This window comes from Mauremys reevesii, linkage group 7, assembly GCF_016161935.1.
Source record: "Mauremys reevesii isolate NIE-2019 linkage group 7, ASM1616193v1, whole genome shotgun sequence".
NCBI classification, from domain to species: domain Eukaryota; kingdom Metazoa; phylum Chordata; order Testudines; family Geoemydidae; genus Mauremys; species Mauremys reevesii.
In genome coordinates, this window is record NC_052629.1 from 92,842,033 (window position 1) to 92,859,193 (window position 17,161).

Sequence of the window (17,161 nt, forward strand, 5' to 3'; positions counted from 1 at the left end):
AAAATAAGAAAACAGTAAAACCAATCAGGATGTTAGCTCAATGGTTATTCACGGTCTGAACCAATACGAAGCAAGCCACAAAAATACCTGGTAACTTTTTTTGTTTCAAAGAGCTAGTGTCTTGTTTTATAAGTAAATTTCAGTGGAATTTACTTCAAAAAACTTACAAGCCATTCAAAACATTAAATCACAGAAAAGCAAGGTTTTCTCTGCTAAAAACAAATTTTAAGGACTATTTTGTTATTTAAAGTGTCAGTTTAGACAGATTCTAGCAACAGCAATACCAACCACCACCTACATAAAACTCCTAGAATCACTAGCTGTTTTACCAGTACTTCATATTAACAACAATTTATCAATTTGGGGAGTAGTGTTGTTAACTATTCTTGACACAGAAAGAAAACAAGAACTGACATGACCAGAAATATTATCTATTTCCTGCATGGTCCCACTGCAAGTGTTTTTTGAATCACTCACTGCTGTATGGTTCTTTCTACTCTTATGTAAAGGATTTCACCTTTTAGTAGGGAAAATATTAGCTTTGACAAAGTATGTGTGTATATGAATTTTAGTGTTTACTAGAGCACTGGCACATCAAGGGAGTAATACATAGCCCTTTTCAGCTATAGATTTCAAAGCACTTGAAGTATTATACTCATTTTACAGATGAGAAAGAACTAAAGAGGTTATGCAATTTGCCCAAGGTCACTCAGCAAGTCAATGGGAGAGGTGGAAATAGAATCCAAGTCTCTCGGCCTAGTCTGGTGCTCTATCCAGATGGAAAACGTTTATTCATTACTTTTTGCCCAGACAGAATTTAGAATACCAGTCTATGTAAGTTTTATTCTTTGGAGGTCTCCCGTAGAAAACCTCAGTGCTGCAATGATACTAGTGATACAGTAAATGGCAAGTCAGTAATAGAACAAAGTGCTAGAATGGTGTGGGCAGTACTGTGCTGCTAAAAGTGACATCTTTCAGATGAGACATGGAACTGAGATCTTCACTAGTTGGGCTCATTAAAGATTTCATGGCATGTACCATCAGAGGCAGGAGAGTGTTCTAGCCAAACTCCAGCGGAGATAGTTACATACTGCCTACCAGTACTTCCCTGCAGTTTCAATTAAATACAGTACTTTTCAGTTCTGGACATAAACTATCCTGTAGTGAAACAGTTGCTCAGACCCACCTCAATGACAGAGAAGTGATCCAGGCAGCTGAGGCACTACTAATACTTGTACAACACTCATATATGAGATAAAAAGTACTCTGGAAGTGCAAGATAACTACACAATTCAACATTTTTAGCATGAATGAATAGAGTTCACAAGTACATCCGTCTATCTGAAAACTTACTTAGACAAACCATGGTTATTAAAAGTAGAGCTTAAATACAATGTATTACTATGACTAAAGCCATCTGAAAACTTTGATCCCATTCATGAAGTAAAATGCTTTGGCTACTGAGAGCTTTTGCAGAACTCTACTTTATTTCCATAAGAGATTTGCATTACTCTTTTCACAACCTTTGTAGCTATTCACAGAGCACCTCTCTAGACTCAAAAGTTGATTGCATTCACAGACATGTGCAAGTTAGTGCCACAAGGAACCTAAAGCTGCAGTGAGTATGGAATGACAGAATATAATAGCTCAAAAACAATGGAAAGGGAAACAGGTCATACAAGGAAAGAGCTTTGTTAAAGATATTATACACATACATATTTTACAAATCATTTATTGTTAATATAAATATAAGTTGTAAGTTTCACTAGTCACAATATGTAAAATTATCTTATTATTTAACCTACCTAACAGAGCAGCAAAAATAGGAAAGCGGTTTGGATTCAGGTCCAGTTGCTTGGCAACTTCATGCATCAGATATTGGCTTGTTGTGAGACTTTTCCCATTACGGCTCAGTTTTAGGGCATGGGCACTGAAATAGTAAGGGATGTTGCACAATGCATAATCGGAGTCATATGCAACCAAACCATGGAAACCTTTTTCTCTGCAGAAAGCGATTACTTCTTGATGGTGATCCTCAATGCTCTGTGCAACCTAAAAAAGAAGAGAAAAAAGCATCAAGTCTTTTCTCATATTTAGTATGATAAGTTACAGATATGGATCTCAGTGTAAGGCAGTGGTCCCCAACCTTTTTCGTCTGGCAGCCGCCAGACGATGAGCCACAGAGGACCGTGGCGGCGGACGAGCATCCGCTGAAATGCCGCTGACAAGCGGCAACATCAACAGGCATCACCGCCGAAATGCCACCAACAAGTGGCAACATCAATAGGTGTCGCCGCCGACAAGCAGCGGCGCCGACAAGCAGTCGACATCCAGAGGCGTCGCCGCTGAAATGCCGATGATGATGCTTGTCGGCAGGATGCTCGTCCGCTGGCCAGTACACAGGCGCACTTAGACGGCCCAGCGGGCACCATAGCACCCGCGGACACCGCGTTGGGGACCCCTGGCTTAAGGAGAACCTGAACATTTGGAGTAGGATTAAAATAAAACAAAGACCCAAAGAATGCATTTTGAGCAGAGATTTCATACAATGCTATAGGTAGCATGTTGTGAAAACACTAAGATCTGAAAGGTATTTAGACAGAAGTGATACTACTTAAAGATAGCTCAGCATTATTGTATTATGTTAAAATGTAACAGTTTTTCAAAATACACACATACACTACTACACCAGTCAATATCAGCCAACTTACGGAAAAAAGATTCTCAAGGATGTACTTTCCTAGTCACTGAAAGGACTAGAACAGAGTAGTCCCAATGGAGGCATAATTACAGAAGACTCAAGTAAGTCAAATAAAGACCAACTTCTGACATTGGAAATAAGCAAACTTCCTGATCAGACAATAAGGGGCTTGTGTAACAAAATTTTTTAAATAGTCAGATAAGTATCCAACACTCCACAGTTTGCCCTTCCATACACTGAACTTCCAATGACTCCAACAAGTTACAGGAACCACAACTGCAATATCAAGCCCCGAACAAATTAAAAAAAAAAAAAACCACTGTGTTTATGAAAACTTGCTCCTTTGTCCTCTGCTGTTACCTACATCCCAAACTATTAGTCAGTGATTTGGAAAAATGCCGAAAGCTTTCATGCTGGTACAACCTACCCTCAACAAGCATCTGAATTTAAAAGTAAAATGCCTTGAGATACCTATTCAAACACAAGAAAAATAGCAAACACAACAAGGGTAAAACAATAGTTCATTTCACCACAATACATATGTTTATATAGTTATAAACTTAGACTTAGTGATAAATTAACCAAATTTAAGTGTTAGTTTGTAAGATGCTTGGGACATGGATAGTCTTTTTGTTCTGTGTTTCTACAGCACCTAGCACAACAGGATCCTGGTCCATGACCAGGTCTCCTATGCAGTATGATAACACATATAATAAAATAAATAATCATAATAGTTCTATCATTCTTCAGTCAAATCAGAATAGTTTAAGCTAACACTTTTATTACTTAGTAAAAAAGAAGCTTTAGTTCTAAAAGCAAATTTAAAAAGTTGTTCGAACAAAGCAGCCCTTGTGCTCTGAATATTATTCCATATTATCTGCATGTAAAACAGTCACACTGTATTGATCTTCTATTGATATTCAAGCTTCTTGTAAGGATACCCCAGTATAAGTTCAGATTCACACATGTAACTTCATGACTGACTCATATTTAGAAACTTGAGTTACTGGACAATCAGCATCTTACTCAGTATTTTGTTTATATAGCCAATTTAAAGTTTGCTAAAACGTTCAATTTTCTTCAACTTTTACCTAGTTTCTTAGGGAAACTATGTTTGGTATATTTGTTAATTATCAAGGGATGAGGAAAAAGTTACGCTCTTCTATGTTTCACTTTTTCTATCTTCATCTTTTAACTCCATGTCAAAGTTATTCTGATTGCAAAAATCTGCATTTAAGGTCAATGGTGCACAAAGCTTCTCAGTGCATTCCCTTGCGTCTCAAAAGTACCCATCGTAAAGGTAACAACTTAAGAGTTGTTTCATAAGTATCTAATTAGTTACATCACCATTTGGTGTGGTATGTGTGGCTGTTTTGTTCATGTCCAAGATAGACTGAAAAACTCCTTGTGGCAGGTGATCAAGTTGTCAAAGATGACTCTAGTCACTCAAAAAGAAAAATGCAAGAGTTCAAAAATCAGATCTATAAAATGTTTTAACCTGGGAAGGTTACTAGCACAATTTTTATGGTTAACTCGATTACATTTTTCATAAGTATTAGCAAGTTATATGTATCGTGTACATGTTGGACTTATATTACTGAACTGTGTTTAAGTAACACAAATAATTAAGCTGTTATATGATGAAGAGCTGTAATGGCTGCCTGTCAAGGTACAGTGAACTTTCAACTTTACCAAAACCGGACACAAGGGCCACAAAATGGGTATAAAAGCTAGAGATAAGAGGTTTAAAAGTTGCACAAATCAAACTAGTTGGAACATGCATGTTACGCCAAAATAAAGCACAAAGGTGAAAATCAGAAATCTGAAGGGGGAAAAAAAAAAGCAATGTAACTTGAAACAATTTTCAGCACTTAAAAAGGCAAAAAATTAAGTTTAAATCTAAGTCATGTGTAAATGAGGACAGAACAGGAAAAGAGAAAATAGTTTTAAGATTTACTAGCTGACACACACGGAAAAGAAAATGAGGTTCTGCCAAAGCACTAACAATGCTAGGTCCCGTGCACTGCTTAATCATTTAAATTCTAACAAACGTGTTTGGCATAAAAACAAGTTTCTGTTTCATGAATTACATTTCTTTCAATGGACAACAAACAAAAGTTCACGACAAAAATAAGGATCTGTACAACATTTAATATCTCAGAGAAATCTGTGTTAGCTTATGTTGCGCTGAAGTAATCTACAAATTCTTTAAATCTGCTCTGGGTGGGAAGTATTTATTTTTTTCTTAGCACAATAAACTGAGCTAATGGACAGTTTGTAAGAGTGCAGAGAGGCCAGAAATCACAACTGTTTTCAATAAGATTACTGAAGATTAGTTCATATTTAAAACTTGTTACCAATGTTCTCAAAACAAGCTTTCTTGAAACATCAAAATAAAATAAGACATTTCATTCTGCAATGAGATTGTATTGCCTTATGCACATGCAAAAAAAATTGAACATGCAAGTTTGATTTACTCTTGCCCACCCAGAACGTTGTCAGAAACTGTGGGGTAAGTAGAATGTGAAGGGGTTTGGGATAAGGGTTAAAGAGAAAAGTATATTTGAGAACTATAAAATAGAACACCAGAACTATGATCAATAAAAGAAAATAGTGCATGAGAACAAAAAAGTAGCTAATTTTGAGTTTAATATATATATATATATATATATATATATACACACACACACACACACACACACACACACACACACACACACACACACATGTATACACACTTGAAAATAAGTTATTAGTAAAAAGCAGGAAGTTTATGGTCTAATCTTAAAATTATCTATATATACACCCCTATCTACACAGCACCTTAGTTGGTTGTATAAACTGATTATCTATTTGGATTACTAACAAATTCTCCCCATTTCACAGAGGGCTGGCCAGTTCAAAGAAATGGAGCAATATGGAGCTGCCTTCTATCTCTAGGTTAGCAATTTTAATCTCTCCAACATTGGCAGTGACTAAAAAAGGATTACTCTTTGATAACTTTCAAGTGCTTTGGTGGGGTAAATCCAGCTCCCCAAGAGACGTGTTTCCACAAAACCCACCACAACTGATCCTTTATTCACAATCTCAGCAAAAAGGCCAAGGATTCAATAAGTATGAACTGTCCGCTCCCCACTAAAGTTGGTTCCTTCAGGTCAAGTTGTAGGCATGTTGGCAGGGGACTACAGAAAAACTCATGCTGCAGCTCCTCTTTTTTGTGGACAGCCACAAAGCTGTCAAATTAAGCAACTTTAAATACATTAAATGTACTCAAAAGAATAGAAACAACACACAAATCCAGTTTACATATTGCTTAAGTGACTATGGCTATGTCTACATTAGAGATCTTACAGCAGCACCGCTGTAAAGTCTCCTGTGTAGCCGCTCTGTGCTGACAGAAGAGAGCTCTCCCATCAATATAATTAAACCATCCCCAACAAGCAGTAGCTATGTCGGCAGGAGAGCATCTCCTGCCAACATAATGCTGTCCACACCAGCGCTTGTCTGTGAAACTTATGTCAGTCAGGGGTGTGTTTTTTCAGACCCCTGACCAACAAAAGTGCTAGTGTAGATATAGTCAGCCACTAACAGCTAGTTAAAACTTTTTACTAATTTGCTGCATGTTAATCAGCTATCAATGCCAAAACAATCCATTTCATCTATTAAAAAAAGTTAGGAAAACACCTTTATTTTACTGCTCGGAAATCCTCAGGTCTCTGGGGCTAAGAGGCAAAAAATATTCTTCAGAACCCAGAATTTGCACATTATACACCCTGACATCAGATCACAGTATCCATTTAAACAGTAGCAAAGTATCATGCAGGAGTTCCAGAAATTAATGAGTTAGACAAAAAGAAAATCTTAATATCTATTTCATGGAAAGACAACAGGACATATTATACTATAACAATAATTTCACATGACTTAATATTCCACGAAGTGATCTTTAATGCCCTTTTATTTAGAAAATATTTTTTCAAGCTACAAAAACAGACTAATATCACATTACATAACCAGACTTGGACTAATCCTTCAAGTTTTAAGAGAAATCATAACAAATCAAACTATTTAATGCTGGCCAGCTACAGCTTGGGAAAAAGAATAGCTGCCATCATGACAAAGGTAACCAGTGACTAAATAAGGACTTTAAATAAAATGTCAGGCCTCAGTGTTTTGCAGTACATAACATATGAGAGAGAGTTTCTACCCTGAGGGATTTCTAGTTTATTCTAGGTATATGCCACATCTGATTAACACAGGAAGGCGAAATCTCACTTCTCCTGTTAGCCGCAAGCTCTCATACGAAAAAAAAATAAATCTACATACATACAGGAACAGGACAATCATTCACACTAACCTGTCAATAATAGTAACACATTGTACGTCTGTCATTCCTGTTAACCTATCACTACACGAGATACGTTAACCCACAGAGTTATAAAATTTCTTACCAGTTACAATGGGATCAAGGGGTGGGACTTCCACCATCAGCTTAGGCTGAGCTGTAACTGCCTCTAAAATGCAGGATGATTTTTAACGCTAGGCCTTTCAACCTTAAGTCCCAGATGGAAAATAAAATGCTAAATTTTCCTCTGTGAATCTAAGGTCTCACTGAACCTCCCAAAATTCCAGAAAGTAAGTTATTTTGTTGTTTCTCCCTTTTGCTGAACACTGAAAAACTTAACCAAAAAATCACTTCTTCAAAACCCTTTCAAGACAGCAATCTTTACAGAAACTTGTCCTGAGCTCAAAGTTATCCTTTGGCCCAGTTACAGCTGTGGTGTAATCTACCAAAATGGACAGTACAAAAGCCGAATAATGTTAAGCTCCAATTACTGATCAGTGGCACATCTCTGAAAGTCACATAATATTTATTATGCTACAGAAGTAATAGACAAAGTTGGCAACTACTAGTTAGTATGTGTTCCAACTTCTTCTGCTCTTTTCTCCTTAATGGACAATTAAAAAAATAATTCCTGGAATTTTCATTCCAGGTTTTAGCTACAAAATTTTTTTGTGGTAAATAATATCCATTAAATGTGTGTCATAATTTAAAAAAAAAAACAATATTACTGCAAGATTACTACAAATTTGGAAAGCTGGATAAAAAGTATATAAAATGTTTTGCAACCTCTCTCTTGAATGCTAGAGTAAAAAGATTATAATAAAGCCTCAAAGACATTCCCTCCTGCAGTCAAAACTATCAGCAAATTTATACTTGTCTGAAATAAAAACCGTTTAAACTACAGCTGCATAACTATATGTTAAGCAGTACTAGTTTACAAGAAAAATAGGTTATGGCACTACTTTGTGTTAATTATTTTAGTATAATGGATTAACTACTTGAAACCCCTTTATGGAAGTATTCTGGGCCTCTTTATATTTGACAAGTTATTTTTAGCTTTATACCGTGGATTCTGAACATCTACATCTGATAATGCACTTCATTTAGGCAAAACATCTTCAGTTTAAATGCAAATTAACATCTTGCCTCATGGCAGAACTTGTTGCTGGCCTATCAAGTACAATACAACTTTACTGACTTTTTAGTAACTGTTGTTCTATAAGGCCTATTTAAACTCTTGGCAACAAATATGTAATACTGCACATGAAGGGGCAAAAATGTAGAGTATATTTGTTATCTGTGGAGCAAATTAGCTAAGTGTGTTTCTAAGAAGAGGGAACGCAGGGCAGCAAGGGACATTTTACAAGTCAGATAAATGAATGGAACAATGACCCCCAAAAGAACATGGAGGCAGAGGATCTAGCACAGAATACTGCACCCAGTTTTAAAGCAAAAGAAAATACTCAACTTTATATATAAATAAGACTGTCAGCTAATCAGCATTTGGAGGATGATACCTGCAAATTCACGTCACCCTACAAAACACCATCATCAGCCACATTTGATGGGTGAGTAGGACTCTCTGGTTGCTACCCCAAGAGGACATGAAGGGGAGTAGTGAAAGAAGGGAATCTACAAATGAAGGGATAGAGACTACAACAGAAAGGGAAAATAAGGATAACCCCCCCCCCCCCCAGTAAAAAGAAAATAAAATAAAGATGGAAAAGACAAACAATATAAAATGCACTGAAAGAAGTGAAGAAAAAGTAAAAGGAAAGCCAGGGGAAGCAACACAGCTAGTCCTGTTTTTGAAACCATTAAGTTGTTGCTATGCCCCATTTTGAAGGCATGCTGAAACTGTGATTTTCCTCTCTGTGGCCCATTTGGGCAGTTCGTCTGGGGAAGGGCTCTCCCCGGATGCTGTAAATCACCCTCATTTTGCTTCCACAGGCTGACAGGTATGTATAAATAGAAAATCCCAGCGGAGATTAAGGACACCAGGGTGCACACTACACCCTCCCTTCTGCCTGCTAAGGGCACCCTGCAGCTCCCAGGCGGCAGCAAGGCTAGTTTTGCTCCAGCCTGAGGGGGTCGCGGAGAAGGCAGCGGCAGCAGCATAAACTTTGGCCGCGTTCAGTTGTGCAGCTGCCGCTGGAGGCCGCTCCCAGGGAGCTCGCCGAACCTCCTCTCCCCGCCAGGTTTTGACGACATTTTGCGGATATGGGAAAACACGATTCCCCCTCCCCTCGCTGAACTCGGTACGGACATTACCGGGAGGGCAATCCCGCTGCCATCTTAGAGCTCTACCCCTCCCCAGCGCCACCGAAGCCTCCCCAGGCCGTAGCGCCGGGAATTGGCCACAGGGACTGAAGAAAGCGGCAAGAGGGGCGCTGGTGCCATGGTGGGGGAGGCCAAGGGGCGCAGCCAGAGGGGGCACTGGTGCCATGGTGGTGATGGGGGACAAGGGGCGCAGTGATGGGGGCGCTAGCGCCATGGTAAAGATGGGGGGCCAAGGGGCGCAGCAAGAGGGGGCGCTGGTGCCATGGTGGAGATGGGGGGACCAAGGGGCGCAGCAAGAGGGGGCGTTGGTGCCATGGTAAATATGGGGGGCAAGGGGCGCAGCGAGAGGGGGCGCTGGTGCCATGGTGGGGGAGGCCAAGGGGCACAGCGAGAGGGAGCGCTGGTGCCATGGTGGTGATGCGGGACAAGGGGCGCAATGATGGGGGCGCTAGTGCCATGGTAAAGATGGGGGGCAAGGGGCGCAGCAAGAGGGGGCGCTGGTGCCATGTGCTGGGGCGCTAGTGCCATGGTGGAGATGGGGGGCCAAGGGGCGCTGGTGCCATGTGATGGGGGCGCTAGTGCCATGGTGGAGATGGGGGGGGGGCCAAGGGGCGCAGCGAGAGGGGGCGCTGGTGCCATGGTGGGGGAGGCCGAGGAGCGCGGCGGGCGGGGGCGCTGGCACCCTGGTGGGGGGAGGCCACTGGGCCCCGCTGCTCACCTTGATGTGGAAGCGGATGAGGGCCAGGCGGATGCAGTGCGCCATGCAGACGGGCGGCAGGAACCAGACTTTGGGCGGCGGGGTGCCCTTGTTCTGGACGTGGCTGACGATCTGCTGCGCGGTCTGGCGCTCATTGCCCTGGCGCTTCACCCACTCGTGGAGCCGGGCCTTCTCCAGGGCCCCGTTGAAGAAGACGAAGAGCTCGATGTTGCCGTTGAAGCAGGCCTTGGCCAGCGCCGCCAGGTAGCCGAGCATGTGGTTCCACTGCCCGCCGCTCACCCAGTCCGTATAGAAGCCGCCGTAGAGCCGGTGCAGGCAGTTGTCGGCGTCGATGAGGAGGCGCAGCGGGGTCTGAGGGGGCCGCTGGCGGCCCCCTCCCACGAGGCTGCCCCGAGCCAGCTTCTGCAGCTCCACGGGCACCACGGCGCTGGGGCAGTGCTTCTCGATGTAGTCCTGGAATCCCTGCACTCCCATGGCGAGGACCGGGCGGGCGGCGGCGGCGGGCGAGCGCAGGCCCGGCGGCGGGGTCTGGGTGCTGGCCGGGCGATGGGCTGTGGCTGGAGTTGCGGGCAGGGTGGGAGCGGTGGAGCCGGTGGGGGCGCTGCTGCTGGAGGTGGCCTTTCAGGGGGGAGTTGTGTGGATTAGTTGGGGGCTCATGGCAGCTGCGGCCGCCATGTGCTGCTCTCACAGAGCCATGGATCAGGGACCCGGGCTGCTGCCGCTGCGGCTCCTACTGCCGGGGGGAGGGGGAGCGGCACAGCGCGCAGGAAGCCACCCTGCCGCCGCCGCCGCCTGCAGCAGGGAGAGCGGAACAGGCGGGACTTGGCGGCGGCCCCTGCTGCCACTCACGGGCCCAGCGCGCCGCGCACACAGTAGCCTCAGGGGCAGCACCAGGGGGGCCGGGCCGCGAGTGCGCCCCACCGACCCGGCCTCTTCCACCTATACGGCACCCTTGGCCTGCGGCTGCGGCACTCGGGCGGCGGGGCCTGGGTGACCAGGCAGGGCTGTTGCATAACCCAAGCATGCGCCCTACGCACGAGCGGGCGGGGGCTACTACGCGGAGGGGCTTGGAAGTTGGGGGGGGGGGGGCGGCAGACGAACAGAGTCACGTGAGCGGGGGGCTGGAAGAGGGAGCAGCGAGGGGGCTCGGTGGAGGGAGGGAGGCTGGAAAGGGGAGGGGGTGTGGAGGACTTGACGGAGGAGGAGGCTCGCTCGGCGGCAAGAGAAGGGGGATGGCGGGGAGCGCTGCAAAGCCGCTTCCAGGCAGAAGCTCTGCCCCGCTGGGCACGATGGCAGTGCTTGGGCAGGGGGCCGTGCCACAAAGTGTGGTCGTGCGAGTTCAGGACGGGAGGAGCCCGATGGGTGCTGTTGCAGCCCCAGAGCTAGGGGGAGGGGTGCTGGGTGAGAGGCATCCAGCCCACTGGCCTCCCCCTCGGGCTTGGCTCCTGCGCTGCAGGAAGTCTTACACATTTACACACGCCCAGAAGAGCGGGCTCCATGTGGGAGTTACACGGCCCTGTTCCCGCTCCCGTTTCTGCGCAGCAGTGTACATGTCATGCTGTACCAGTGCTGGGCAGGAAAGACGGGCTTGCTGCACGTAGATCAGCCAATGAGAGAAGCGAACTGAAGAGTGTCAACATCCCGGGCTGAGTGGTCACTAACTGCCCGTATGAGTGAGCTGGCTGGGCCCGTGGCTCCCCGTGATCCGATTTCAGGCAAGACAAAAATGATGCGGGGCGCAAGGGGAGAGGAAGTCATGCTCTTCCTCTAGGGATCTCCCACCAAATCCTGCTTTGGAGAAGGTTGGCATTTAACTGAATAAAAAGTTAGTTTTACTTTGTGCTATGCACACACTATACCATACAGCCCTATAAATGCTAACCCAGAGCAGTGGTTTTCAACCTTTTTTCATTTGTGGACCTTACATTTCAAGTGGTGCTTGGAAATCTTAGACCTAGTTTGCGAACTCCCAGCAGTCTGTGGACCACAGGTTGAAGACCACTTACCTTGTGCATTAAGAACAGGGGACATGACATAACAGGTTCTGTACTTTTAGAAGTGCTATTTTTTTACCTTTATTTAAAGTAAAATAAAAACTGCTTAGTTTTTGATCATTGCTCAGATAAAAGAAAAACAAATCTTTAAAAACAAATGCCTCTGAGAAGATGGACCCTCCTCCCCTCTTGCTTTGATTTTGCTGGTTTAGGAGGTTTCAGCCTACAAAATACAAGTCCATTGAGGTATGAAATACTATCAAGCAATACTTTGCTTCACACTGTGCCAACAGACTTGTGTGATGTCCAAACCCGACAATATAAAACTGGCATACTCTGTTTGATTTTCTAAAATTGGCACAGATTAGACGGATTTAAAATTTGCTGTCTCCACACAAATACAATAATAACAGTTATTTTAAAAGAAACACAGTAGTAAGAAATAAACCTCAACTCACCTACAGCTAAAGATTTAACACTACCAGAAAACCTTCCAATATGTCTTTGGTGGCCTGTTCAACAAGACTATATATAAAACCAACTCTATTCACATAGGCCTGACGAGCACAACTGGTTACTGATCTGGGCATGAATTTAAAAGCATGGCAAAATGCCGTCAGTGCTATAGAAACTGCCAGAATAAGATCTCTTGTCCTCTTCTAAACTGCTTCCAGTATTATGGTGATGTTTTGCTCACTCCAGTTTCAGATAATGAAACTGTTTAAAGAGGCCCAGATTTGGCCTTAGATATTTCCTGGCAGACAATACATATTATCTTTGAAATATCAACATAGTGTCTCAGTATTCCTCGATGCTGGGCAACTGGCAAATACTGCAGATGCCTTATACCAAGTTTAGTATTTTATTGGTAAAGATACATTTCATTTTTAATGAGATTTGAGTTTGGCCAGATTAGCACCTAAAATAAATATTCTCTTGTGACTCACTTGGTGGTGACTGTTTCCTAGGGAGTTGGTTGATTCCCTCCTGAGCAATGCTAACTCAAGCCTGATTGGAGGACATTTGTATCCAAGAGTGACTGATGTAGCCTATAAAGATGATAAAGTATACAGAAAGCTTTGTGGAAGTCCTTAATAAAAAAACTCCTGAAGAGTTTTTTTGTTTTTGTTTTTTTAAATCAGTGGACAAAATATGATGACCTTTTCAGATAACTTTCTCCAAAGGTATTCATGAGTATCTAGTAAGAGCATTTTCTTAATTTAGCCTTCATCCCAAGGCTCAAATGGATTCTCCCTTCAAGTAATTTGATACCACGTCCTTCCACTCATTCAGATGAGCTCTTTCCTTGCGTGTAACCTTGAGGGAGAAGCTGGGCAAAGGTCTTCATTCTATTACAACACTATCTTTACTGAGGGTACGTCTACACTACGGGATTATTCCGATTTTACAGAAACCGGTTTTTTAAAACAGATTGTATAAAGTCGAGTGCACGCGGCCACACTAAGCACATTAATTCGGCGGTGTGCATCCATGTACCGAGGCTAGCATCGATTTCCTGAGCGTTGCACTATGGGTAGCTATCCCATAGTTCCCGCAGTCTCCCCCGCCCATTGGAATGCTGGGTTGAGATCCAGTGCCTGATGGGGCAAAAAACATTGTCGCAGGTGCTTCTGGGTACAGCCTCACCCCTCCCTCCGTGAAAGCAGCAGCAGCCAACCGTTTCACGCCTTTTTTCCTGGGTGAACTGTGCAGACGCCATTCCACGGCAAGCATGGACCCTGCTGAGCTCAAGACAGCAATCATGGATGTTTTAAACACCTCGTGCATTATCGTGCAGTCTATGCTGAACCGGGACCTACAAAGCCAGGCGAGGAGGCGGCGGCTACGGCAGCACAGCAACGAGAGTGATGAGGACATGGACACAGAATTCTGTCAAACTGCGGGCCCTTGTGCTTTGGAGATCCTGCTGGTAATGGGGCAGGTTCTAGCCATTGAACGCCGATTTTGGACCCGGGAAACAAGCACAGACTGGTGGGACCGCATAGTGTTGCAGGTGTGGGATGATTCCCAGTGGCTGTGAAACTTTCGCATGTGTAAGGGCACTTTCATGGAACTTTGTGACTTGCTTTCCCCTGCCCTGAAGCGCCAGAATACAAAGATGAGAGTAGCCCTCACAGTTGAGAAGCGAGTGGTGATAGCCCTGTGGAAGCTTGCAATGCCAGACAGCTACCGGTCAGTCGGGAATCAATTTGGAGTGGGCAAATCTACTGTGGGGGCTGCTGTGATGCAAGTAGCCAAAGCAATCACTAAGCTGCTGCTACGAAAGGTTGTGACTCTGGGAAATGTGCAGGTCATAGTGGATGGCTTTGCTGCAATAGGATTCCCTAACTGTGGTGGGGCGATAGATGGAACCCATATGTCTATCTTGGCACCGGAGCACCAGGGCACCCATTACATAAACCGCAAGGGGTACTTTTCCATGGTGCTGCAAGCACTGGTGGATCACCAGGGACATTTCACCAACATCCACGTGGGATGGCTGGGAAGGGTTTGTGACATTCGCGTCTTCAGGAACACTACTCTGTTTAAATGGCTGCAGCAAGGGAATTACTTCCCAGACCAGAAAATAACAGTTGGGGATGTTGAAATGCTTGTTGTGATCCTGGGGGACCCAGCCTACCCCTCGATGCCATGGCTCAGGAAGCCATACACAGGCAGCCTGGACAGTAGTCAGGAGCTGTTCAACTACATGCTGAGCAAGTGCAGAATGGTGGTAGAATGTGCATTTCGCCGTTTAAAGGTGCGCTGGCGCACATTACTGACTCGCTCAGACCTCAGCCATATCAATGTCCCCATTGTTATTGCTGCTTGCTGTGTGCTCCACAATCTCTGTGAGAGTAAAGGGGAGACCTTTATGGCGGGGTGGGAGGCTGAGGCAAATCACCTGGCCGCTGATTACACACAGCCAGACACCAGGGTGATTAGAAGAGCACACCAGGAAGTGGTGTGCATTAGAGAAGCTTTGAAAACCAGTTTAATCACTGGCCAGGGTACAATGTGACTGTTGTGTTTGTTTCTCCTTGATGAACCCCGCCACCCCCGATTGACTCATTCCCTGTAAGCCACCCCCCCCCCCTTCGATCACAGCTTGCTTTCTACGGAAATAAAGTCACTCTCGTTTAAAAATCATGTATTCTTTATTACTTAATTATAAAAAGAGGGAGAGAACTGACAAGGTAGCCCGGGTGGGGTTTGGGAGGAGAATAGTAGGGAAGGAAAAGGCCACTAAAAAAATTTCATAATAATGAGAGCCTTTTGGTTGGGCTGTCCACTGGGGTGGAGTGGGCGGGTGCACGGAGCCTACCCCCATGAGTTCTTACTCGTCTGGTGGGTGAGGAGGCTAAGGAACATGGTGACAGGGGAGGGTGGTTATACAGGGGCTGCAGCGGCACTCTGATCCTGCTGCCGTTCCTGAAGCTCCACCATATGCCGGAGCATGTCAGTTTGATCATGCAGCAGCTCCAGAGTTGCATCCCACCACCGCTGATCTTCCTGCCGCCACCTCTCATCTCAAGCGTCCCTCCTGTCCTCACGTTCATCCCTCCTGTCCTCACGGTCACTGGCATCTTTCCTGTACTTTGCTACCACGTCCATCCACTCATTCAGATGAGCTTTTTCATTGTGGATCACTTCCATGATTTCCGAAAACATTTCTTCTCGCGTCTTTTTTTTCCACCGCCTTATCTGAGATAGCCTTCGGGACGGAGTAGGGAGGCTTGAAAAATTTGCACCTGCGTGAGGGAGGGAAAAAAGGGAGAGAAGTATTTAAAAAGATACATTTTAGAGAACAATGGTCATACTCTTTCACGGTGAACAACACTATTCACCTTACATAGCACGTGTCTTCACTACAAGGTCGCATTTTGCATCTTAATATTGAGTGCCTGCAGCTTTGGTGTTACCGTTGAGTGCTGCTTCTTTCCTGTTAACGTGCAGCAGCAGAAACCACCCCGTGGCTGGCATCATGGAAGATCACTGCTAAACACCCCCTTTCCTCCCCCCCCCCCCCCCCGAACCGTGTGGCTGGTAGCAGGAAAGATCCCTGCTAGCCAAACGCGGAAAAGCTCAGCGCCAATCACGCATCCCCCTTCCCCCCGCTTGGCTACCTGCAGGGAAGGATTTCTTTTAAGCAACAGGCAAACAGCCCAGTAGGAATGGCCATCTCTGTCCCCTTACTGAAATTCCTGAATTTCAACCAGGTTACCATGAATGATATCACTCTCCTGAGTATAACCCAGCGAGATAAAGAACGGATGTTGCTTGAATGCCAGCAATCACCGGGACCATACGCAGCTATGCTTTGTCATGCAAAGATACCAGATTACTTGCTACATGCATGGCGTGGTCAAGTGTCCTACCATGGAGGACGGAATAAAGCAGCGCTGCCCAGAAACCTTCTGCAAAGGCTTTTGGAGTACCTGCAGGAGAGCTTCATGGAGATGTCCCTGGAGGATTTCCGCTCCATCCCCAGACATGTTAACAGACTTTTCCAGTAACTGTACTGACCGCGACTGCATCCCAAGTCCTCAGGGCAAATTAATCATTAAAAAACACTTGCTTTTAAACCATGTCTTATATTTACAAGGTACACTCACCAGAGGTCCCTTCCATGGCTTCATTGTCTGGGATAGTTGCTTGGGAGGGTAATTCCATCAGGGTGAGAAAAAGCTCCTGGCTGTTGGGGAGAACGGAGTGCTGTGTGCTCTCTACAAGCTCGTCCTCCTCTTCCTCCTCATCTTCCCCGTCCGCAGAATCCTCAGCCATGGCTGCAATTACCACCCCCACCTCGGAATCCATGGACAGGGGTGGGGTAGTGGTAGCGGACCCCCCTAGAATTGCATGCAGCTCAGCATAGAAGCAGCATGTTTTTGGCCCTGCCCCGGACTTTGTTTGCTTCTTTGGTTTTCTGGTAGGCTTGTCTGAGCTCCTTAACTTTCACACGGCACTGTACTGAGTCCCTGGTGTGGCCTCTCTGCATCATGGCCTTGGAAATTTTTTCAAATGGTTTTTTCATTTAGTCTTTTGGAATGGAGTTCTGTTAGCACGGAATCCTCTCCCCATACAGTGATCAGATCCAGTACCTCCCGTGCAGTCCATGCTGG

At 44.9% G+C, this 17,161-nt stretch overlaps 1 protein-coding gene across 4 annotated transcripts in view; it reads right to left on the reverse strand.

The window, feature by feature from the left end:
- Positions 1-17,161, reverse strand: part of FAM120A (family with sequence similarity 120A) — a 181,472-nt gene that overhangs the window by 116,645 nt on the left and 47,666 nt on the right. For 2 of the 4 annotated variants that reach the window (XM_039547164.1, XM_039547165.1), the window contains exons 1-2: positions 10,045-11,053; positions 1,806-2,052 (exon numbers count right to left, since the gene is read on the reverse strand). In XM_039547164.1, coding sequence (XP_039403098.1) covers positions 1,806-2,052; positions 10,045-10,518 — 721 coding nt within the window. In that variant the 5' untranslated portion in view covers positions 10,519-11,053. Of the gene's footprint in view, positions 1-1,805; positions 2,053-10,044; positions 11,054-17,161 lie in introns of those variants that run through there. The other 2 variants (XM_039547163.1, XM_039547166.1) reach the window with 2 other exon arrangements.